The sequence below is a fragment of the Pungitius pungitius genome, chromosome 21, assembly GCF_949316345.1.
Source record: "Pungitius pungitius chromosome 21, fPunPun2.1, whole genome shotgun sequence".
Taxonomy (NCBI): Eukaryota; Metazoa; Chordata; class Actinopteri; order Perciformes; family Gasterosteidae; genus Pungitius; species Pungitius pungitius.
The window spans coordinates 16,189,861-16,214,009 of NC_084920.1; the positions used below are offsets into that span (position 1 = coordinate 16,189,861).

At 48.0% G+C, this 24,149-nt stretch overlaps 1 protein-coding gene across 11 annotated transcripts; it reads right to left on the reverse strand.

Annotated features, from left to right (window-relative positions):
- Positions 1–21: 21 nt before the first annotated feature.
- Positions 22–22,563, reverse strand: LOC119213118 (microtubule-associated protein tau). Of its 11 annotated transcripts, XM_062560094.1 has the most exons (15): positions 19,502–19,928; positions 15,295–15,442; positions 14,176–14,247; positions 13,422–13,445; positions 11,769–11,803; positions 11,400–11,516; positions 11,141–11,198; positions 10,462–10,712; positions 9,450–9,542; positions 8,793–8,885; positions 8,288–8,380; positions 7,057–7,138; positions 6,585–6,691; positions 5,984–6,119; positions 2,474–2,615 (listed from the first exon to the last, which is right to left on the reverse strand). In XM_062560094.1, the coding sequence occupies exons 1-15, from the start codon at positions 19,610–19,612 to the stop codon at positions 2,611–2,613; spliced, it is 1,425 nt and encodes a 474-aa protein (XP_062416078.1). In that variant the 5' UTR covers positions 19,613–19,928; the 3' UTR covers positions 2,474–2,610. The 11 variants fall into 11 exon arrangements, with proteins under 11 accessions (XP_062416083.1, XP_062416077.1, XP_062416079.1 ...); XM_062560099.1 differs by lacking the exons at positions 5,984–6,119; positions 19,502–19,928 and adding an exon at positions 22,486–22,563 and having other exon boundaries at positions 22–2,615; XM_062560093.1 differs by lacking the exon at positions 5,984–6,119 and having other exon boundaries at positions 22–2,615; positions 19,502–19,918.
- Between the last annotated feature and the right edge of the window lie 1,586 nt (positions 22,564–24,149).

A 24,149-nucleotide genomic window follows, 5' to 3' on the forward strand; every position in this document is an offset into this window, starting at 1 on the left:
TTCAAACGCCTGCACCATGACTGTGGCTTCATAACATTTATTTGAAATACACACATACAGCAACAAGAATCATCATAAACCAGTTATTGATCAAATGCACAACAACGAGAACAATCACATTTCCACAGACCGTACAGCGGCAGACCGAACCCCAAAAACCAAATGAAAGAAAAGGTGGAGAGTTTTACTGCAGAGAACCTCTGGAGATGAGTGACCTCTCCCCTCTGGAGATGAGTGACCTCTCCCCTCTGGAGATGAGTGGGCTCTCCCCTCTGGAGATGAGTGGGCTCTTCTTAAAAAGAACTCTGCATGCGGATGACATGCGCTCCCCAAAGTCCCGTCTGCCCGTTTCAAGCTGCATCTTCACAGCTTTTCTTCTATCTCGGCATCAAATGTGAAGAAACGCATGTTTGTTTGTTTTTGCTGTTTTTCACTGGCCGGTTTCTCCAAAATGCAGAAAGCGTTGATAAGAGGATACACAAAGAGACCACTTTGTGAAAAGGGGAGCGGACTCCCTTCACTTACATGAGGTGCATGCAAGAAATTTCTCATATTATTGTGAGTAACAGTAATGAGCCACCGGGGTAATCAAGGATGCTTTTGAGCACATGTATATAGTTCTGAGGGATTGAGGAAAGCAGCTGGTTTTCTTCGCCTCATTCAACAAATAGAAAATTCCAGATTCCTGTGGTTGCGTTAATGCTCTGAGTCTCTTCTGATGACAACACTGCTGTTGGAAACGTATGCGCGTGACCTTCAGTCCACACAACTTTAGGCCATGTGAGGAAGCAGAGACCTGGATAAACGTGACCTGAGGGGAAGACCTCTTTGCTGATGTTCCTCTGCTCTCGACTCGGCCCAATCAACCAGTCATCATCCATCGGAAATACTCATTCAGGTTGAGTACATTAAAATACTTTTTTTAGTTTATTTTACTACCATTTAAAGTGAGACTAAGTAGCTTTAGTGAGAGGAACTACAAATTAAAAGTCAAACGGTGTTTTTTACTTAGTTGAACACACTGATGAGCCGTCGCTCATGGCGTCTAATGTTAGCATAGAAATAACATGGCAGTAGATTCCCGCGGGAAGCGGGATAGTCAGAGGCGGCCATTTTTATGTGCACCGTTACCATTGGTAGCCAGTAGCGCGCTAACCGCAGGCTTCGTAGCTACGACGAAAACGAGCTGTCGTAACGGTACGAAAGGTAAGGCGTCATCCTAGCTCGTTGCTATCAACAGACGAGCTACTTTTAACCATTGTAACAAAAACGCATGGCGGCGAGTAGCACGATACTAGCTTACTAGCGGGGCAGCTGGCTAATTTACGTAGCATTAAGATCGTGGCGCAATTAGCAAGCTAAGTGGAGAACACACCCCGTCGCTAACAATAAGCGCCACTTAGCTTGCTAGCTAGCCAGGTCGTTGCCTCACAATTTTTCTGTCAAGCCAAAGTTACGTAGTCTCACTTCAGAATCGCGCTGAACATTATCCTAACTAGTTTTTATGTGCATATAGCTGTAAATACTGGAACCAATCAACTGTTTCTATTCCTTCTTAATAAATTGGCCATGAATCACATTTTTTTAAATGCCAAAAAAAAGGTTAATTCCCCCACCCTGAAGCTTCGGCGCATTTACAATAGAGCAGTAACAAAAAATAACACTGACAGTAGCAGGCACAATACAAATGTTTCTTCATATCAAATACATGTCATATATCCACAGAATACGATTATAAAACTGTGCCCAACACAAACCAAAGTTTCTACTCTAGCCGTTCCCTTTTTTTATTTTGTTTTTTAGATCCAGGTCAAACCTGCGTGGGGTCCAGACTACACAAAGACAGCACTGAGGTCTCAAGGCATTTTATCCCCCCCCCCTCCCTCCCCTTTGCCTTGACGAAATATTATGCTACTTTTCTCTTTACAACCCTGTTGACGCTGGAGCTAGGCTTCATCAAAAGAAATACCAGGAGACATTTAGAACATGATCTTCTAAAAGGGAAACCAGGTGTTAAATGACGTCAGATTCACCAGAAAACATGAGAAGACATCCTCAGATTCACCTGGAGACATCAGGAGGACATCCTCAGATTCACCAGGACACATCAGGAGGACATCCTCAGATTCAGAGGGAGAGTTTGGCTCTACTGGGGTGATTTGAGCTCTTAAAGGGACACTTACAAAAGGTAGAATTATCAAATAAAGGGCTCAAATACCAGAGAGAGATGAAAACATGGCGGATGTTACTCTGTTGTTCTTTCTGCCTCCAGGACAACGGTTAGTGAAGGATAAACAGTGATGGCTGAGAAAGTCCTGTGGAAAACAAGGAGGAAGGCGACGCAACACCTCTAAGTGGTCGTGTGGTTTGGGGGGGAGGAAGTGGAGGGGGGGGGTTCTTGGGGGGGGGGGGTGCATTCACAAGCCCTGTTTGGCCAGAGAGGCGGACACCTGGTCGGCCAGCGTGGAGAGCTGCGGGGAGTCGGCCATGTTGATGCTGCCGGAGGAGGACATGGTGCTGAGCTGGTGGGGGGAGTCTTCCAGGGACACGATCTCAGCGCCGTGGTCGGTGCGGGCCTTGGCGCTCTCGCGGAAACTCAGCTTGTGGCTCTCAATCTGAAGAAGGGGGGAGAAGTACTGGATTATGTCAAAGGAATTATGAGCCGTGTGCGGTGTTGAGGAGCGCCACCTGGTGGCCACGGATGAAGATTAGAAAACATCCACCTGTACCTGCAGTTTATCTTAACTTTTGTATGAATTCTTTTTCAACACAACTACTATGACTTTTAGTTATTGAGTTCTTTAAAACTTATTTTTTAATACAATTATTTTTCATTCCTTCACCAAGGCTTTACTATCAAGAAATATATATATATATATATATATATATATATATATATTAGGGCCGGGACTTTAGCGCGTTAATTACGATTAAATAATTACAATGTGAATTAAGATTAATTAATTACACAAAAAATAACACATTAAACATTTTCTACGCATTTTTACACTTATTTTTTGCACCGCGGAACGTTTCTCTCTGGATGAGTTTCGGGGGGACCGATTATACTGGAGCACCAACTAGCGTCCATGACTTCAGACAACAACAAACCACAGTGAACATGAAGGAAGAAGCTGACGAGACCGTGTCGGGTGGCCCCGTGAATGGGAAATCTTCTTATAATAAACACACGGATGGAAGCGTCGATAAGAGCGTGGTTGTGTGCAAGCTGTGCAACAAGGAATTCACATCGAGCCTCAAGTATCACCTCAACGCAACACAATTAGCAGCTAGCGTGGACGTACAAGGACCCACACCCAACCCACACTGCACCAGATGACTGGTTTAAGGACCAGGGTAACTAAGTCCACGTCTGAAAAAATAACCAATGTTCTGAATGTACTTGAAAGTATTGGTCTACTTAAAAAAACCTAGTTTACAGAAGGTCTACTTACCTATAGGCTACCTGAATTTCTGAAAGTACTATACTTCTAAATATGCTATTTCTACACTTGGTTGAACAAAAATAAAAATCCATGTGGAAAAAAATTACTTCTCACTGTTCTCAGGTCAAATATTTATGCAATTAAAATGTGATTCCTTTTGATTAATTAATTAAAAAGCCTCTAATTAGATTAATATTTTTAATCGAGTCCCGGCCCTAATAATATATATATAATATATATATTCACCTTACATATATTTTTTTATAATAATTTTTTACCTATTATTTAAAAAAAATCTTTTCTACATATTTTGAATTTTTTCACAATATTTTTTCCCATCACATGACTGGAATGATTTTAGATGGAGCAACCTACACGTCCCTGTCACTAATGCCAAATGCCCCAAATTTCTGTACTTTAAACCATATCTGGATTCAGTCCTCAAGGGACATGGTGGCTCTTGGAGGATCAACCATGCTATTCATCCTTCCTGCATTGGTAAAGGCACAAGTGAGTTGAATTTGAATGTAACAGAGAATTGGAGGGTGGATGCACTAAAAAGGGTAAACAAATCTACACCCTGTGCCAGACTGTCAGTTTAAGGTTGTCCACAGGATGCCCTGAAGTAGACAAACATGGGATTGTCTTGAAAAATGCCCTCAGAGGCTGTAATAAGTTTCATGTCAGTGTGACCACTGAATGAGACACATCTGCTCATCTTTACTTCTCTCCCTTTTACCCATCTCAGCATGACATCAGCTCGTCCTGGGTTACTCGGGACTCGAGGGCAATGACTTGAGACTTGCTTGTGACTTGTTCCCACCTCTGCTATGTAGCATGGCTAATAAGTGCTAAAAGGCTAAAGCAAAGCAATTAACATCAAATTCAATTCAGTAGCAAAAGATTCTTCATCATTCTTGACCATGCCATCATAACTCAAGTGAACGCGCCTTGTGTTTCTGCATAACCCCTAGGGTTCACTTCTCCGAAACAACCGTGGGGACAATGCCCCCACTACTACCTCCGCGGCAGTGTGCTCAAGACTTGGCACGAGCGGGATTTGAACCCACTGGCGGTGCGCACAGAGGCTTCTGGGCTCTAGCTTGCACCCCTACACTACCAGTCCTGGTCACATTTTACCAACTTTGATTCTCCTATTTAACCTTGAGCATGTGAGTTAAACCTCAAAAATCTTTTTAAATGCTATTTCCACATCTGGGCTTGAACCCACAACCTTCAAGTGCAGTGCAGGAGCTTATGTCAGCAGCTCTTCCACTGTGCTACTTCACCACACACTAACCAAGCCTTTGTTTGTTGTATTTAACCTTTAGATCGCGACTCAAACCTGAAGTAAAGCCAAAGGCTCAAACCCAAGACTGGGCTTGAACCCACAACCTTCAAGTGCAGGGGCTTGCGGCAGCAGCTCTTCCGCTGGCTGTGCTACTTCACCACACACTAACCAACTCTTTGTTTGTTGTATTTAACCTTGAGATTGCTACTCAAACCTGAAGTAAAGCTAAAGGCTCAAACCCAAGACTGGGCTTGAACCCACAACCTTATAGTGCAGTGCAGGGGCTTGTGGCAGCAGCTCTTCCGCTGTGCTACTTCACCACACACTAACCAATCCTTTGTTTGTTGTATTTAACCTTGAGATTGCTACTCAAACCTGAAGTAAAGCCAAAGGCTCAAACCCAAGACTGGGCTTGAACCCACAACCTTATAGTGCAGTGCAGGGGCTTGTGGCAGCAGCTCTTCCGCTGTGCTACTTCACCAAACACTAACCAACCCTTTGTTTGTTGTATTTAACCTTGAGATTGCTACCCAAACCTGAAGTAAAGCCAAAGTATCAAACCCAAGACTGGGCTTGAACCCACAACCTATAGAGTAAGGACAGTAAATCCTCAGCTCTTGTGCTGCACTACCTCACCATGCACCAATTAAAATTTTGTTTCTCGTATTTAACCTTGAGACTGCTACTCAAACCTCAAACCTCTTTCAAAGCAGAAGTGATGTCTGCATGAAGGGCCAAGAACCCCCAACCTCAGACACCAGGTTGGAGCCTGCAGCCCTTCAGTTGTTCCCTTGAGCTATTCAAGCACATGCCTCGTTGTGTCCGTTTCTCATATTCGACCTTGGGATTGTTTACTAAACCTCAAAACTGTTTGAAAGTTTACAGTTTGAAGCCCTGACTGCAACCAAACCCTCCTTCTGAGAGAGCAGGTTTGAACTGAGGATCCTCCACACTTCAGCCTTCCTGCTATCTCCCTGCACTGTTCCACTAGAGACACCAGAACTCACAATGTACTTGAAAGTATTGGTCTACTTAAAAAAACCTAGAATTTATTATGTAATGCTTTTTTTTTTATTACATACATAAATAATCCTGAGGGCCAATTCTTGGAGCCCACAGCATGGGACACGTTCCTGGTGTCACACACAAAGAACCATGTTTCATCTGTTGGTTTCAACCCGTTTTAGAAATGAAAGAAGTGTTTTTGCTGTGGTTGAAGCATTTTTTGCAGCTGGCGAGTACTTACTGGCGTCCTCAATCTTTATGAGGGGGTTCGTCAAGATGGGTGTGACAGTCTGTGGAGACTGAGGGGGGGTGACAGCTGGGGAGGGGATGGAGGGGCAGTCTGAGGTACTCCCCTCTGCTTCCTTCCCCTTCTCCCTCTACACAGGAGCCCCAGCAGAGGAATGACAAGGATGCAACACAACACACGTGATGGCATCAACAGAAACAAATGAACAAATGATGATTCTAAGAAGATGGAAGCGTCAACAAAAGAGGGAGAAAGGAGCCAAACTTATAGGGGGGGGGGACATATGAGAGATGCAGGGGGGTCTTCTGCTCCTAAATACTCAGATGTTTGTGTAAAACCCTTTGAAGTAGGACACAAGTTGCATTGTGGGAGGGTGAAGTTTGCCATGTTGACCCCAAAATCAAGACTTGACTCTAGAAAAGCTTTTTGAGTGAAATCTGGTAACAACAATTAAATCAAATAAAGTATAGTATAATCTTCACATCAAAGAATGACTCAGGTGTTCATCTCTCTACGTCTGCTTCAGCTCTGCAAACAGAAGGACGTGATAACAGAAGATCAACCATGAAATAAGAATAACACGTGTAGTTTTTACCCTCCGTTGTCCTCCTCCCGGGACGTGGCCGATGTTGTCCAGAGAGCCGATCTTCGACTGACCTTTGAACTCAATCTTCTCATTTTTTATCTCAATATTTCCACCCCCTGATAAAAACAGAATGAAGCACCATAATTATTAAGTTAAATAGATACCTATATATGTATGTATGTCTAAAATGATTCAAGTAAAGTCTTTCATACCAAATTATACTAGAAAAACATATCAAATGTGCACCATCTAGGTTTAATAATGTTTAGGATTTTAATGATCTAAACAGTTCATTCCAGCAGTTTCCAACCTAAAGGGTTGAGGGTCATGAGAGGATTAATATCACAAAGATGCACATTCATTTATATGTTGGAGTTGTGGAGAAAATGCTTGAAATGAAAAGATAACAATTAAATAGAACTAATGTGGTCAGTTTGAATGAAGAGCTTAGTTCTTGTTCTTTTGGATTCCACAAACACACCTGGCTTATGGCGGATGTTGGCTTTGGATCCACATTTCGATTGAACGTTGGTCAGATCGATCTTTTTGTGCACAATCTGAACCTGAAAGCAGAAACATCCACTGAGGAATTAGAATGTGTTTTCTACAAAAGCCACCAGAGGGGAAACACCAACAAGGATTCATTTAATCTGAGATTAGTTCTAATCTAAAGAGTTAGAGTTAATCTAATGTTGAGGTCAAGTGGACCAATGAATCTGTGTTTCGGCCAATCGGTGACATTGTGAGAGGAGTCTTTTTTGGGGATGGTCCCACAAAGCGCTGAAGTCATCTCCTCACAGGCCCTTTGTCTTCTACCACACAATCAGTAGAATAGACACACACAGGGTTCATGCATGTTGGTTTTAGGGGGTCACAGAAGAACATGAGCATTACAGTGGAGGCCCTGTGAGAATCCAGTTTATGAAGACTAATCAAAGTATTACTACAGAATACTATCTATGTGGAGGCTTTACTTTATTAGAAGTACTAATTCTTTATCTAAAAATACTCTTCAGGTGTAATGAGGAGAATGTAATTGATGTGTTAAACGTGTAAAATGTTCCTTACTGTCCATAATACTCCCCTAAATCAATAGATCATTATTACTAATGCATTTAAGTGAAAGCAGGATTTTAGTGTTGAAGATGATTTTCATATAAAATCACACGTCCCATCGTGGCTTAATTCGCTGATTATTTTTCTAATTGATCTCTTGTGTTGTAAACATTTAGAGAATTATGAGAAATGGCATTACCTTACATGTTATTTAGCTGACGCTTGCATCCAGAGCGACTTACATTGCATTTTACATTGGTTTTTACACACAGTGGAAGTCACCAGGGGACAGTCAGTGGTCGGGTGTCCTGCTCAGAGACACTTTGGACATGGAGCAGCCAGTTTGAACCACCATTTGACCTCAAATTTATTCAATTTAATGTCATTTCACGACAGATAATCGCCTCATTCGTAATGTGGGACTGAAACATGATCTTTGATGTTGAGATGGTTGCATGTGCTCATCGGGGTGAGATGCTCATGCCTTTGTGTTAGTGATAAACCAGTTAAAAGGAGGTGTTAACAGCAGGGGGCACCGAGGTCCACAGGGTTTAACACACACGGCAGGTTTCGTGCCGACATCCTGCTTCTTCGTGAGGAAGCATTCAGGAGGAGCAAGGAGGGGCGGGGGGGGGGCACATCCCTGATCTACTCACATTGCCTCCACCGGGTACATGTCTCATATTATCTTTGGAGCCGCAACGGGACTGCACGTTGCTAAAGTCCAGCTTCTTTTCAACAATTTGAACCTGGAAAGTTAATATACGAAAGACGGTTATCCTGCAGGAAGCGACAGCAGAGGGGACCCCGAGTGAGGACCAGAGATGGAGAGCAGGTGGATCCAACCAGAGGAGGTGGATCCAACCAGAGGAGGTGGATCCAACCAGAGCAGGTGGATCTAACCAGAGGAGGTGGATCTAACCAGAGGAGGTGGATCTAACCAGAGCAGGTGGCTCATTAAAGAAGAGGGATAAGAAGGTGACACTATACTGAGGAAGTCAGCTTTCCACTTCCAACGTAAAAACGTTGTTCCCTTTTTTGTGTACATGCTCCAGTTGGTTATTTGAAGAGGAACCAGTTTCTAACTGTGAATATTTCCACACATTTGTGTCAAAAGCTCAGAAGACAAGAAGAACAAGTGGAATTGTTGAAGTTCCTGACCTTGCCCCCCCCGGGCGTGTGCTTTATGTTGTCTTTAGATCCACAGCGAGCTTGGACGTTCCCCACGTCCACTTTCTTATCCAGGATTTGGACCTGGAGAAGAGCGACAATACAACACAGACCAGTCTTTAGAATATGAAGATGAAGATGGAGGGGGATCAGCCCAGAAAGGAGGAAATACGATGATGAAAGGGAGACTTATTCTTAACTCATTATTTCATTAAAGCTGCCATCCATAAGTTTGTACAACTTTTGAGTATTAAATATCAAATATTGTGCTGCATGTTACACATCTGACTCTGTTATTGAACCAGGGGGTTTTCAACAAGCTATTGAATAAATGTTTAAAGGTATTTCTCTACTTCAGCACACATTAATTATCATTTAAATAATATAATAACTAAATGTTACAGATGCCAACTTTAACGCGTAAAAGCAGTCAGCTTTTGGATAATTGCAGCTTGAGCTCATTGAGCAGATTGTGACACATTTGTACATATTCCACATCCTCTTCTTCATCTCATGTATCAGAAAGGAGAGCAAAAAAAGAGCACCTTCTTCTCTGTATCTATGTTTGTTTGTTTGTTTTTTTACCAAAGGTTGGTTTTGATCCTCATAACTGAAGAGATACTCGAGAGTCATCCCTCAGTTACTCACATTGCCTCCTCCGGGTACATGAGTCACAAAGTCTTTGGAGCCACACTTGGCTTGGACATTACTATAGTCCACCTTCTGGTGAAGGATTTGCACCTGGAGGAAGGAAAGACCTTGATGAGTGGAGACGACGGCGTGAGGCCCAGAGAGAGAAGAACATCTCTGCGTGCGACATGCTGATGTCAGAGAGGAAAGAAAGAGGCGTCAAGCAGAAACAGAAGAAAGGAGTAGAGCTTCCCGTGGTCACTTCACCAGAACCAAGAGAAGAACCAAGAGAAGAACCAAGAGAAGAACCAAGAGAAGAACCAATGGAAGAACAGCCCAAACGGAGAACTTGGTGTGGTGGACTTAGCAGGAAGACTGCTAGCCCGTTAGCCAGGTAGCTCCAGAGAGAAGCTGTAACCTGGTCGCTCCATTGTCTCCTATTGAATCTCTTTATTAGTGACACTTGAAAATCCCCAAACTCTTCTTATCGTTTCCTCCTCTCTTCTGTTTCTTTGATTCCCCATTTAAATGCAAGCTAAGTATTTAGAGCATAAATAACACACAACTTCTTATAAATGTCAGCATTAAACAAGGGACCAGCCACACACACACACACACACACATCCTCATCCTTATAATAGACTGTCAGACGTCACTGGAAACATCAAAAGGCAGAAGCTGTGGAAGCAGGAAGATGCTGGTTGGCTGATTAAAGCCAAGTGGAGATCTTAGTCTGTGTGTGAGAAACCTTCTTTGAATTTGAATTTTTTACTCATGAAGGAATGGACCCCTCGGCCCGGATCAACAGGTCTGATGACCTTTTGAGGAGTCTCACATTTAGTTTCTGTTCACTCACTGCTCGGGTTTACTGCACATGATCTGATGTTAAAGTGGAGATCTTTGACCACGGGAAACGTGTCTTGTGAGGTTAGTCAGCATCTGGATCTGCTCAGTGAGGCTTAAAGCTCTCCAATGAGACACCTCCTGCCTCCAGGACCTCCAACCCCCCCCCCCCCCGGCGAGGCTTTACCTTCCCGCCTCCCGGCTGGTGCTTAATGTTCTCCGTGGAGCCGATCTTGGAGCGGACGTGCTTCAGGTCCGGCATGGGCGCGGCGGCGGCCAGAGGCGCCGGCGGGCGGCTCTTCAGCGAGCCCGGGGATTTGGGCGAGGAGCGCACCACCGCCACCTTCTTCACCCGGTTGGCCTCGGCCGCAGCCTTGGCGGCGAGCGCTTGGCTTCCCGGAGATTTGGGAGCGCCGGGGCTGCTCTGCCCGCTCCCATCTGAAGCCGTCAGAGACGCCACCGGTCAGAGGTGCATTGAGTAGCAATAGATACGGACTGAGGTCTCTGGTGGCTACGAGCGGACCCGACCCGGGCCAAGACCCGACCCAGGCCAAGACCCGACCCAGGCCAAGACCCGACCCGGGCCAATACCCGACCCAGGACAAGACCCGATCCACGCCAAGACCCGACCCAGGCCAAGACCCGACCACCTGTGGTGAGCTACGAGAAGCTGAAGGGGATCTAACAACCATTTCTCCTTTCTTTTAAGGTTTTGATCTTTTTTATTTTTTAGAGAGGGAGGTTTCTTGGCACTTAGCTGCATAACAAAAAATATGACACATCATGAGTAATCCTATAGATCTTACTCCTAATAAAATCTAATCAATAAAAAAAAGAAAAGGATTGAAATGAAATAAGGGACGTACCTGCGGTCCTGACCGAAGCCTTGACCCCGGGGGTCTGAGACTTCGCTCCAGCAAGACTCTGCAAAACAAAAACAATGGCAAAATGTTATTTACATCTTAGCAGAAAGCTGCTTTTTTTCAGATGCTTCAACGTCTTCAAACATCTGGTCCATGAGCGATCAGCTGTTTGACTTCAGAAGAAATGGAGGTTTTGTTGCTTTTGCATTTCCTTCACCGCTCAAAGACGGCGAGGAAACCGCGTCTAACATCCCGAACTTACTCCGGCTTTAAGGGGGGTGGAGCTGGAGCCGCTCCGGGGGGGCGCGCGGGCCTGGTCGCCACCGGTGACTACGGAAGGTCTTTTAAGGGGGGCGGCTGGTTTGGTGGACGTTTGAGTCTTTTTCATGGAGGAGGGAAAAAAAATGAATGGAAAAATGGAAAAAAAAAGAAAACTAAAGATGACAGTGAACGTAAAACAAAGGAATGATTCAACAAATGAAAAAGGATGAAAAGGAATGATTTCATTTCCTAAAAGGATTATTGTGGTCTGTTACAACTGGTCCTTTTTTCGTAGTCGTCACGGTGATTGTTGAGGTTTGAGAGGTTTCTTCATCAATAGGTGTCTTTAATGATCTCCCAGGTCACGTACCTTATCTGCAGAGCCGTTATCCATCTTTCCTTGAGCTGCAGGCAGAGAAGAGAAGCAGATTACAGATTTTAGATATCATGCACCTTCTCTTCTCCTTCACTTCCAGCCAAGTGCACGACGTGTGTGCCACATTCACATGAGACATAACACACAAAGTGATGCTGGTGATCATGCACGGTCACACAAAGTGATGCTGGACACCAAAAGAAGGACTGGACTTATTCCCGTGGGCCGCATGAACCAGCGAGGTGAGAGACGGAGATGGACAAGCTTCTCCTCGGGGTCAAAGGTAACATCCAAGAGAGAAACAGCCTGGGGGGGAAGGGGGGGTGCAGCGTGACAGACTGTAGAAGCTGCGTTGTAAAAGAAAAGAGTGGGAGGAGTTAACTGAAGACTCAAAACAGACCTTTGCAAATAGCGACTGGAACCAAAGACTTTCTGGCTGGAGGGTTTTGGGGGGGGGATTTCTGGAGCCCGGCGGTGCCGGGGGCCTGAGCCACGCTCCACTCTGACTCATTGGAAATGTGGGGCTTTGAATGGCCGGGCCTGTCTAACCATGAGTCACCGCTGCTGTTTGACCTCATTTTGCCTTCGGGGGCCTCCCCCCCCTGGGAACCAGAGAGCGAGGGACGCTGTGCTTCCAGAGGGACGTCTCCGGGCGTCAGAGCCGCTCGGCCTTCAGAGGCCAGAGGCTCCTCCCCCGCGGGGACCCCGGAGCCCTTGTAGCCGATGGCCGTCAGGTCCTCCAGAGCCTCGCTGCGGACCAGAGGCGTCCCGGCCGGGTCGCCCCCCTCGCTCAGGCACTCGGAGGCGTCCAGGCTGATGGCCCGCTGCGAGTCGTCCTCCCGCCTGACCTCCGGCCCGGAGCCCAGGTCTTCGGAGGCCCACTGGGACTCGCTCATCCTCTTCCCGCACCCCCCCGCCGCCTCGTTCCCTAGGACCAGGGGGCAGGAAGCTCCCGCGGAGGCCGGGAACATAAACACAGCGCGGGCTGCAGGAGACCCGGCCGGCGCTAATTTGTTTGGGAAGCAGATTAATGATGACATTCAACGCAGCGCTTTTCCATCTCCCCGTCGAAAATGAATAAAAAAGGAGTGAAAAGAACAAAGTACAAATGATGAAATGAAAGACAAAAACCAGAGAGCTATAAAAGGTGGAGATGCAGGACGTGACTGATGGCTCACAGGAACATCAGATGGACATCAAAGCATCACAGAACACTAGAAAGTCCATCTGTGAACTGTAAAATAATACAAAACAACCTTCTATTGAATCTACTACCAGCAATTAAATGATACTTTAAAAGCTTTGCTAATTGTTGGTTATTGGTAGTTGTTTTTCTTTCGAATTATGAATCTTAATTAAGCTTAAAATAAACTTAAAAGCTTTTAAACAGATTTATAGGATAATGCAGCTTTAAAAGTCAGTTGGTTCGGTAAACGGCACAAATATCTTAAAGCAATAAGGTAGGTACTTTATTACTTTAACTACACCCTCAAACTGTTGCATTACTGGACGATAAAGTACAGCCTCTCGGACCTTAAATATAACCGTATGTCATGGCTGTGCACCTGTAGTCAATAACTGACCTCACATCCATCTCCTGAAGTGAATATAAATTCCCTGTGAGTGTGATCCGTGAAGCCGACCTACCTGTGGAAGCTGCTCCTCCGGTTGCTGCTCCAACGAGACAAAAGGAAAACAGACGTTAGCATCGACTTCCTGTCACTCAGCACGGATTATAACGACAGATTAATACGCTCGCTGCAACACAAATCAATGCAAAGCCATAGCTGTTACGATCAATCACTCGGAGTCAGTGTGCAGACTGTCGGCTTTCTGCTCTTTTCAGCCTTTGGCGCTTTGGCAAATAAGCAAATTATAAAAATAACGTGAGCGTTTGGCACAGAGAAGAAGCAGCAGATCAACATCAGCATGAAGCTATCCCTTAATTAATCCCACAACAGCTATGCTAATTGGAGCTAGCAGCTAATCATACATTTTGCACGGTGTCAATCTTCTACAAAATCAGATGGAAACGCTCGAGCAGACGCACAAAAAAGGCCGAAACGTTGAGGGAACGGATTCGTCTCCCAGAACAATGAGACTCAAACGTTTCTCACGTCCAAGAAGCTGTTGAATGGATCCAGAAGCATTTTGAACCCGATGACCTCTCTTTCCACTGAGTGGAGCTACTTCTCTCTTTGTGCAGTTTGTGTGCTGTGACAACATGAATAAATGTGCTATGAAGCCTAGAAAAGCAGGTTCAAAGCTCACATTAGCAAAACAAGACATGCTGCAACCAAAAAAGAACATTGACAGTTTAAAGATGAGCATTATTGGATGTTTGCAGGTGCTGCAGCATGCTAAACGAGGGCTAGCTGGAGCTAACGCAGGAGGGGCGTACCGGGTTTCCCCTCGTCGTCACCGAGGTCACCAACAGGGGTCACCCCGTTCTCACTGAGCCCTGCTTCAGTCTCTGTGAATCAAAGCTGGATGTTTATTGTGAAAAGAACTCGTACAAACCACAAGTGAACAATGTGTTTTAACCAGCTGGTATTCAGATAAAGGTTCTTGGAACCTGACCAAATGAAATAAGGAACAAGACAGAATCAGACTCATTTCCTACGAATTAGTTCCTAAATGTATTTATCTGTAATAATAATGAGACGAGACATCTTCATTTATTAAGGGGGAATTTCCTTATTGAACCAGGATAAACCCAACTTATGCTCTAAAGACAACCCCACAAATACGAGGCCTCCTAACTGCACCTTCCACGTATCAGTGGGGGCTTCACGTCCCAGAGGGGCTTCCTGAGCTTCCTACTTCCTGCGGAAGGTTGTGAGGTCGTGGGAAGAAGCGCACCAGTGAGGCCTGTGAGCTGGGGAGGGATGAACTACGCACTACTCGGCCCGTACGGGGGAGGGGGGGGGGGAAGTGAGAGGGATTTGTTTGTTTGTTTGATTAACTGACAAAGCAGCGATGTGTTCATCCTGGAGACGCCTCTGGTTTGTGACGTCCACCGGATGGAGACGGGTTGTTTGGAGTCAGATTACAGACGACGTCACGTAAAGCTGATTGAAAAGTGCGACCCCCCCCGGTCTGGAGGGTTCTGAGTCCTCCTCTGTGAGCTCCTATGGGGAAATATGACTAGAAACCAGAGTGACTGACGAGTTTACCCACAAGTCAGCGGGGTCACATGATCACAAGCACCAATCAGCAGCCACCGCTTTTACAGACAGAGAAACACCAGCGGAGAGACTTCTACTGCCCCCCCCCCCCTCTCCACCCCCCGTTTGACCGAATATTTATATCCTGGGTAAGAATAACAAGGCAAAGACGTCAACGGGATTGCGTCACTTCAGAGTGATGTCATCGATTGAGGGGCCAATTAGATACGAGCGTGTGAGCGCTTTGGCTTCTTCTTCATCTGGAGCTTTAGGATGGACCTTCACGTCCTGGATGATGTTTCCTCACTACTCCGACATTTGGGCCGTTTAAATAAAACCGAGTGACCTCTGACCTTTCATGACTGCCTCCCCGGGGCTCCTGTGCCCCCCCTGCACCCCGTTCTCCTGCCGGTGCTGGTCGCTGATGGTCATGTTGGCCACGGAGGAGGTCATGGTGTCTCCGTAGCTGTTTGTGTAGTCCATTGGTGAGCGCGGGTTGGGCTGCATGAGAGCGGGGGGGGGGGGGGGCGAGGGGGGGGGCACAGTTAAGCCCGGGACGTCTCAGGTGACAGCATCAGTCACACAGGATTAAAATACAAGCACGGCGCTCTTAGTTGATACTTTGACCACCCTGCCCCCCCCCCCCCCCCCCGGACACCCCAGCCCCCCCAGCCCATTGGAGTGCAGCGGTTATTTATACGTCCTGATGTGGGGGGGCGCGTCGTGTTACAGCCTGACCGGTAAAAATAGTCCCTCCTGCCCACGTGCTCCTAAACAAGTGTCTCCTCTAAATGTAATGAAATCATCTGCATTGATCCTCGTTACAATGTAACCTCATAGAAAACACTGTGTTACTGAAGGGAAATCATGAAAACATAGTATTCAAACTGTGAGTCTGATTATTATCACTCATGCACTGATGTAAAAGAGATCAATTTATACTTTTAACAAATGATTGTTATTATTTTTATTTCATGCATTGACCCAACATGAATACCTTATTAATACTAATACTTTGACTTTATAAAATAAATATTTAAAGGAAAAGAGGTTCAACTAAATGTGAAGTTCTAACCATGAAATGTTCCATAAAATGATCATAAGAGGAATTAATCTGCACTTAAATAAACCATCTTTGGACGTTTGATGCACAGAATTCTAAATGTTGTGCATCAAACGTCCAGCGTTTCAACTCGCATCAAATCTCACGAAAAAGAGGATTTCACGTCAGATTAAACACACAAACACACACACACACACAGCTTATCTAAACTGCTCTTTCCATGTGATCTGATGCAGATTTGTCAGCTTCTGATCATTGTTTTGATCCTCTTGTTGATTTATGCTCTTTATCTGTGGTTTAATTAATGTTATTATCAATTATTATTCAGGTACTTTTATGTTTTCAAATACTTCTACAGGGAAATAGATTTTTTAAGATTCCATACAATACTAAATTTCATACGTTCAAAAAATACAAAACAATTTTAAGATCAAACTATTGATTTTGTACTTTTTTGTACGATAGTTGTTGGGGCTCTTTGACATTTATTTATAAATATATATATATATATATATATATATATATATATATATATATATATATATATATAGATATATGGTTTTATTTAAATAACATTAACAAAATAAGACCATTGTCACGGTTTGGCTTCGCTTCCTGTTTTAGTTTGAAGTTTCATGTCTCTTGTGGTCCTTGGTTAACTTCACTTCCTGCCTTGTCTTGTGATTGCATGATTGATTCCACCTGTGTCCAATCACCTGCACCTCCCTTGTGTATTTAAGCCCTGTGTGCCAGTTGTCATTGTCCGTGTTACTTTCCGTCGGTGCACGGTGTCCTGTTTTTTGAATAAAGAGCACACTTCGAACGCGGGAAGCAGGTGCTGGAGCTGGCGCCCTCCTCCAGGCCAGGTACGATCCCCACGTCCTGGACCTCCGAGGTCGGCGGCAGCAACACCGTCCACGACGCCCGTCAGCGCCGGGACGCCCGTCAGCGCCCGTTCCTGCCCCGAGAACCCGGTCAGCGCCCGTTCCTGCCCCGAGAACCCGGTCAGCGCCCGTTCCTGCCCCGAGAACCCGGTCAGCGCCCGTTCCTGCCCCGAGAACCCGGTCAGCGCCCGTTCCTGCCCCGAGAACCCGGTCAGCGCCCGTTCCTGCCCCGAGAACCCGGTCAGCGCCCGTTCCTGCCCCGAGAACCCCGTCAGCGCCCGTTCCTGCCCCGAGAACCCGGTCAGCGCCCGTTCCTGCCCCGAGAACCCCGTCAGCGCCCGTTCCTGCCCCGAGAACCCGGTCAGCGCCCGTTCCTGCCCCGAGAACCCGGTCAGCGCCCGTTCCTGCCCCGAGAACCCCGTCAGCGCCCGTTCCTGCTCCGAGAACCCGGTCAGCGCCCGTTCCTGCCCCGAGAACCACGCCCCCGGTCCCGGCCCCGCGGCGCCTGACCATGACCCCTCCCTCCCACCCTCTTGGGACCGCCTGGAAGTCGGTCCTTGAAGGGGGGGTGGGGTCAGGGGTTGGGCCGGAGCCCCCCGCCACGACGACGCCGCAGCCGCACAGCTCGGCGCCCCCCGCCACGACGACGCCGGAGCCGCACAGCTCGGCGCCCCCCGCCACGACGACGCCGGAGCCGCACAGCTCGGCGCCCCCCGCCACGACGACGCCGCAGCCGCACTGCTCGGCGCCCCCCGCCACGACGACGCCGCACTGTTCGCCGCCCCCCGCCAAGACGATGACGACGCCGGAGCCGCACTGCTCGGCGCCCCCCGCCACGACGACGCCGGAGCCGCACTGCTCGGCGCCCCCTGCCATGACGACGCCGGAGCCGCACTGCTCGGCGCCCCCCGCCACGACGACGCCGGAGCCGCACTGCTCGGCGCCCCCCGCCACGACGACGCCGGAGCCGCACTGCTCGGCGCCCCCCGCCACGACGACGCCGCACTGTTCGCCGCCCCCCCGCCAAGACGACGCCGGAGCCGCACTGCTCGACGGACCCCGCCACGACGACGCCGGAGCCGCACTGCTCGGCGCCCCCTGCCACGACGCCGGAGCCGCACAGCTCGCCGCCCCCCGCCACGACAATGCCGGAGCCGCACCGCCCGGCACCCCCCGAGACCCTGACGCCCGGTCGCCGACCCGGCACGCCCCCCGAGACCCTGACGCCCGGTCGCCGACCCGGCACGCCCCCCGAGACCCTGAGGCCCGGTCGCCGACCCGGCAGGCCCCCCGAGACCCTGACGCCCGGTCGCCGACCCGGCACGCCCCCCGAGACCCTGAGGCCCGGTCGCCGACCCGGCAGGCCCCCCGAGACCCTGAGGCCCGGTCTCCGACCCGGCAGGCCCCCCGAGACCCTGAGGCCCGGTCGCCGACCCGGCAGGCCCCCCGAGACCCTGAGGCCCGGTCGCCGACCCGGCAGGCCCCCCGAGACCCTGAGGCCCGGTCGCCGACCCGGCAGGCCCCCCGAGACCCTGAGGCCCGGTCGCCGACCCGGCAGACCCCCCGAGACCCTGAGGCCCGGTCGCCGACCCGGCAGACCCCCCGAGACCCTGAGGCCCGGTCGCCGACCCGGCAGACCCCCCGAGACCCTGAGGCCCGGTCGCCGACCCGGCAGACCCCCCGAGACCCTGAGGTCCGGCGGTCATCCCGGCCGGAGGGACCCGACCCCGTGCCGCCGACCCTTGGAGTCCCCTGGGCGGCCGGGGGTTGTCGGGTTCCCCGCCCTCCCTCCCTTGTCTGTTTTTCTGGGTTCCACCGTCCTTTAGGACCGTCTGGAATTCGGTCCTTGAGGGGGGGGGTTCTGTCACGGTTTGGCTTCGCTTTCTGTTTTAGTTTGAAGTTTCATGTCTCTTGTGGTCCTGGGTTAACTTCACTTCCTGCCTTGTCTTGTGATTGCGTGATTGATTCCACCTGTGTCCAATCACCTGCACCTCCCTCGTGTATTTAAGCCCTGTGTGCCAGTTGTCCCTTGTCGCGTCATTGTCCGTGTTACTTTCCGTCGGTGCACGTTGTCCTGTTTTTTCGAATAAAGAGGACACTTCGTCTGGGAATCCTGCATTTGAGTCCTGCTTCCGCCTGCACCGGCAATCCCCCATGTGACAACCATAAAATATGAATCCAAATATGTGATGAAATTCTTCATAATTTAGATTCCCCCCCAGGAAGGACCAACTCCTTTAAAACCACTTGCACACTGATGCATCCGTATCAATACTTTTATGTTATATACATCAGAGCAGAGTTTTATTACAATACTATGAGGGAGGGGGAGAAAACCTGCAAATCAGAACTCAGGTTTTTAAAATTCACCCACTGCTCGTCCTATTAAATCTTGGGTTTTTGGCCCCGCCCCTTCAGAACCTGTAATAATAATAAAAAGAAAAATGTGACCTTCACAGCGTGGACGTTCTTATCTCCCGACGAGGTTTACACAGTAAACACACAAATTGACCGCATCACGCCCAGTGATCTACCAACCAGTGCAGATCCATCCGCCACTTCATGTAGTCCCCCAACAGACGCACAAAGAAGCGCTTTAAAGAGTCCACTCACAGAAAGCCGCCTCCCCGCGGCGCCGTCCATCTCTTCTGCCCTCGCCGCCATTTTGGCTTTGGTAGCTTTTGTCATTTTTTGAGTTCCAGCGCGGGAACAAAACGAGCCCATTGTCGACCCGGCCCTCTGAGCCCTGATTGGTTCTGTTGGTTGTTTTTGTCCAAAATAATCGGGCAGCGATTCAAAAAGCTTCGGATCTGGAATAACTAACTTTTTATTGGGTTCGTTGACAATAAAAAACCAAAGAGCCAAACCAGATGTTAAACAACTGCATGTAAATAAAAACTAACAAGCAGATATAATAATAAAGGGTGGAGATGTCCGCGTGTCCCACAGAAAGCCCGATGAATAGTGGACTCTCAGCGCTGCCACACACAAACTGCCTTTGTGTCTTCACACATGACAGAACCCGGACAACGAGGAGCCGCCGGCTGCAGAGGGACGAGGAGGACAGTCCTCCTGCTGGGGACAGTCCTTCAGCTGGGGGACAGTCCTCCTGCTGGGGACAGTCCTCCTGCTGGGGGACAGTCCTCCTGCTGGGGACAGTCCTTCAGCTGGGGGACAGTCCTCCTGCTGGGGACTGTCCTCCTGCTGGGGGACAGTCCTCCTGCTGAGGGACAGTCCTCCTGCTGGGGGACAGTCCTCCTGCTGGGGACAGTCCTTCAGCTGGGGACATTCCTTCAGCTGGGGACACTGTGTCTGCAGCGAGGACACTGAACACCTCTCACAGGACCTGCAGACGCTGGACGACAGGACGCCACACACACCTGCTGCCCAAAGGAAACGTGACAGCAGCCTCTTTGGGGGGGGGGGGGCAGCAGGGCTTTGACCCTGGAAGCTTGGGGGGGGTCATCAAAGGTTGATCGTGGTGTTTGTTGAGACTGGAATGATTTCTCTGCGTTTCATACAGATTTTGTTCTGAGGATTCATTGATCTGTGAATATTAATAAATTAGTGACAAACGACCTTGACGGGTCAGAATCCAAGGTCACCTTTCTCTGTCCCACATGGTAAGCTTACTATCACAGAAGGATTGGTTTGGTTGAAATGCGATTTAAATTATTCATCCACCTTAAAAATTGTGTTATTTTTCTGTCAAAACGCTTCATCCATAAAACAGTCAAATAGATTCAATTAGTTTATTTTGAGTTCATTAATCAACAGAAATTCTGAGTAATTGATCAACTAAGAAAGATGGTAAATATTCTCTTAATTAATAAAATTCACCATTTAAAATGTTGTTGCTTTTTTGTCATCTGTAAACATTCCTTTAAAACCGGAAAAAGAAGATTTCACTGATCACAATATCTGTGCATTGCTCAGCCTCCAATGATCCATCAATCATTCCAGCAGAGGACATTGGACTTTTCATTTGTCTCGTCACGTCTCTGAAAGCCGATTGGACCCAATAACAAGACGTCCTCGTCCTCAGCTGGGAGCCCGGGATGCTGCCCGCATGCTCCACTGCTCCTCCATCTCTGACCTACTTTCCCCTCGCCAGCCTCTCCGCGGCGTGGAGGAGGAGGAGCTGGAGGCCTTCCGTGCATCCCCCCCTCCCCCCCCCCCCTGGTAATCAAACACCCACCCCCCCCCCCCCCTGCGGGATGTGAAACCACACCTTCTACACACATCCGTGTCAGAGAGAGACATCCGTCACTTCTTCAAGCACCGCCTCAACAAATGAGGAAGTCCACTCGCGTTGTCATGGTGACGAGGGTAAAGTCAACGTTTAAATATGTACTCAAGGCCCCCCCCCCCCACACACACACACACACACACACTACTGGGCAACGAGTAACCTGCATGTTGCTCATGAACTCGTCTCCATCTCTACAAACATTCACTTGAGGGAAGTGAAGCCATTTGTCATAGATCTCTATTGGACCCGAGGAGTCGCCCCCTGGTGGACACTAAGGACACCGACCCGCAGGGTGCCGCCTATAAACATACATTGGAATGTTTTTACTGTAGCTTTTCTGAAAGGCTTCTGGTTTTGTGTTCAGTCCCTTTTCTCTAAAGACACACAAGGCTCTTCTGTCCATCCACCCTGAAATGCCCCCCCCCCCCCCATGAGGACAGGGAGAAGGTGTGTCACAGGCTCCAGGTACCTCTAACCGCAGACATAAACCTTATTGTTCTCATGGAAAAGGCAGATCCGTCCGCTGACCCCGGGTCCGGACCACAGAGGCCCGGTGTGTGTCTCCTCCGTCCATCACACGGACAATGGGCTTGGCTTTCGTGCACAGTGCGCGCGTCTCTGTCCCGGCCGCAGAATAATAGCGCAGAAAAACATGAGCCTCCGCGGGGAATGGGTTCGGTTTGAGACGATTTAACGTTAGATCTAGAATTTTAAAAAAAGGAGCTCTAGAAAACATTTAGCATTCATATGTGAAAGAAGAGAAAGATCCAGAATAACGGGAGCGGCGGAGGAAAAAAAATCAACACATTGAAATCACATCCCACGACACAAAGGAAGCTTCGATGTATTTAAAGAGAGAACACGGCGTGACTTTAATCATGACACCGTAGAATATTCTGGAGCAATAGTGGCGTAGAGTCTGGAGCAGGAGCGGGACCTGCTCCGGAGGATGGAGACATTTTGGTTTTTGCGCGGAATGACGGAGGACAACCGCGGCCGCGTCGGACGAGGGAGGCGACGGCCGCGACCAGAGCGCGTCCCCGAGGCGGCGGACCGCGGGACATCAATTGAACGCGCATCATCAAATCGATCATCTAATAAAACACCCCAAAACGTGCAGGAGGACGTGTGCTGGCGAAACGGCTTCCATTCACCTGCGTGACATGTCTATCGGCTCGGAGGCCCAACCTCTCCCACCTCCAGCACACGGAGCCCACCGAGCGGCACCGGACGGATGCCGATGGAGAGACACGACGCCGCGGTGCCCCGCGGGGGCTTTTACCGGCGTGGGACCGGGGCAAATAGCAGAAATGTGGCGGGCCGTTTCGGGGGGTGTTTTTCTTACCTGGGTGCAGACAGCGGCTCTTCAGCAGCAGGCTCTCGCGGATCCTTCTGGTCGCAGTGCGGCGGGCGGCCGGAGGGGGCGCTGCTCCGCAGAGTAAACGCATGTACTCAAGTACAGTACTTAGTTACAATTTAGAGCGCTTTATTTTGTTACTTTCACTTTATTGTGAACAGAAAAAACACAAAAAATGGTGTATTCAACCGACCTAAATAACTACTTTTATGATATTAAGGCAAAACAGCAAGTGATTACAAAAACATAATAAAGGAAATGTACTGAATGAGAACTTACATAATGTCCAAAAACGTTTTGAAAAACAACAAAATGGCAAATAAAATAAATAAATAAAAAACACAGAAAGTTACTGATATCATCAGGGTTCAGTATCATTCCAATGAGTAATATTGATCTCTTATAGACATTTAATCATTTCACACAAAATCACTGTAATGGAGGTATTTTCAGAGTAGATCTGTTGATGTTGTCACCCTCTGTGGAGTAAAGGAGTCCTCTGTTGGATATGAAAACACGTGTGTGTGTGAGTGTGAGTGTGTGGATGTGCGTGTGTGTGTGTGTGTGAGAGAGAGAGATGTCCACACTGAACTGAGGCCCCTCTCACAGGTCGGTGTGGTCCACACACAAATGGTCAGTCTGGGCACATTAAACAGTGGAGGCCCCCGGGGGACTAAACAGTGCAGCCTTGTGTCAGGCTCACTGGCCCTTATTGTGGCCTCCCGATATCACAAAAACACACAAAACACACACACCCACACACACACACAAAGTGCCAACTTTTACACCAAGTCGAGAGAAGCCGTTCAGCTTCTGAATGTCTCTCTCTCTCTCTCTCTCTCTCTCTCTCTCTCTCTCTCTCTGCACAGTAACAGAAGAAAATATAAATACTCAAGTAAAAGTCCAGGTACTTACAGTATTTTCCTGCACTGCAAAGACTGAAACTCTAGAGGGGGATATTTCATTATCAACATTCTCACATGAAATTACCTTTTTAAAATATATTAAATTAAATAATATTATGTTAGCATAACAGTACAGTAACAATGATTCATGCATGTTGTAAATACTATGATCTTTAAAACACATTCACTATATACAGATATCTCAGATTAATTTGTGAATAGACGCATTCAAATGTGAAAACAATGTTCAGAAGCTTCTCCCTCACTGTTTTAAGGGAAGATTTGACGTTGTAATTCAAGTTAGAAGCTCTCAGTAAAACCACTCAAATCAAGATGCATGGATCAGTGTGGTTATTTGTCTTTATGTGGCCCACAATCACAGAAACATCATGAGGCCTCGGCTTTAAATTCAGGCGCAAACATGATAAGAAACCTGTGTTGAATAACTTTCCCTCCGGTTTCCAGGGAGCCACAGATGAACATCAGCATCTTCCTGAACATCAGCAGGACCATCGTCCAGCAGACAGAGGCAACAAGCTCAAACCGCCTCCTCAGCCTCTGACCTCTGACCTCTGCTGCCCCCGGCAGGGCCCTGCTGGCTCCAGACTCGCGTTCGCACTGATCCCAGAGCAGGTGGCAGTGCGGCCTCGGATATACAGTATATATATATATATATATAGTTATATATATATAGTTTTTTCATTCAATTTAGTTTTTGTTTAACCTATAAAACCACTTTTTAAAGAA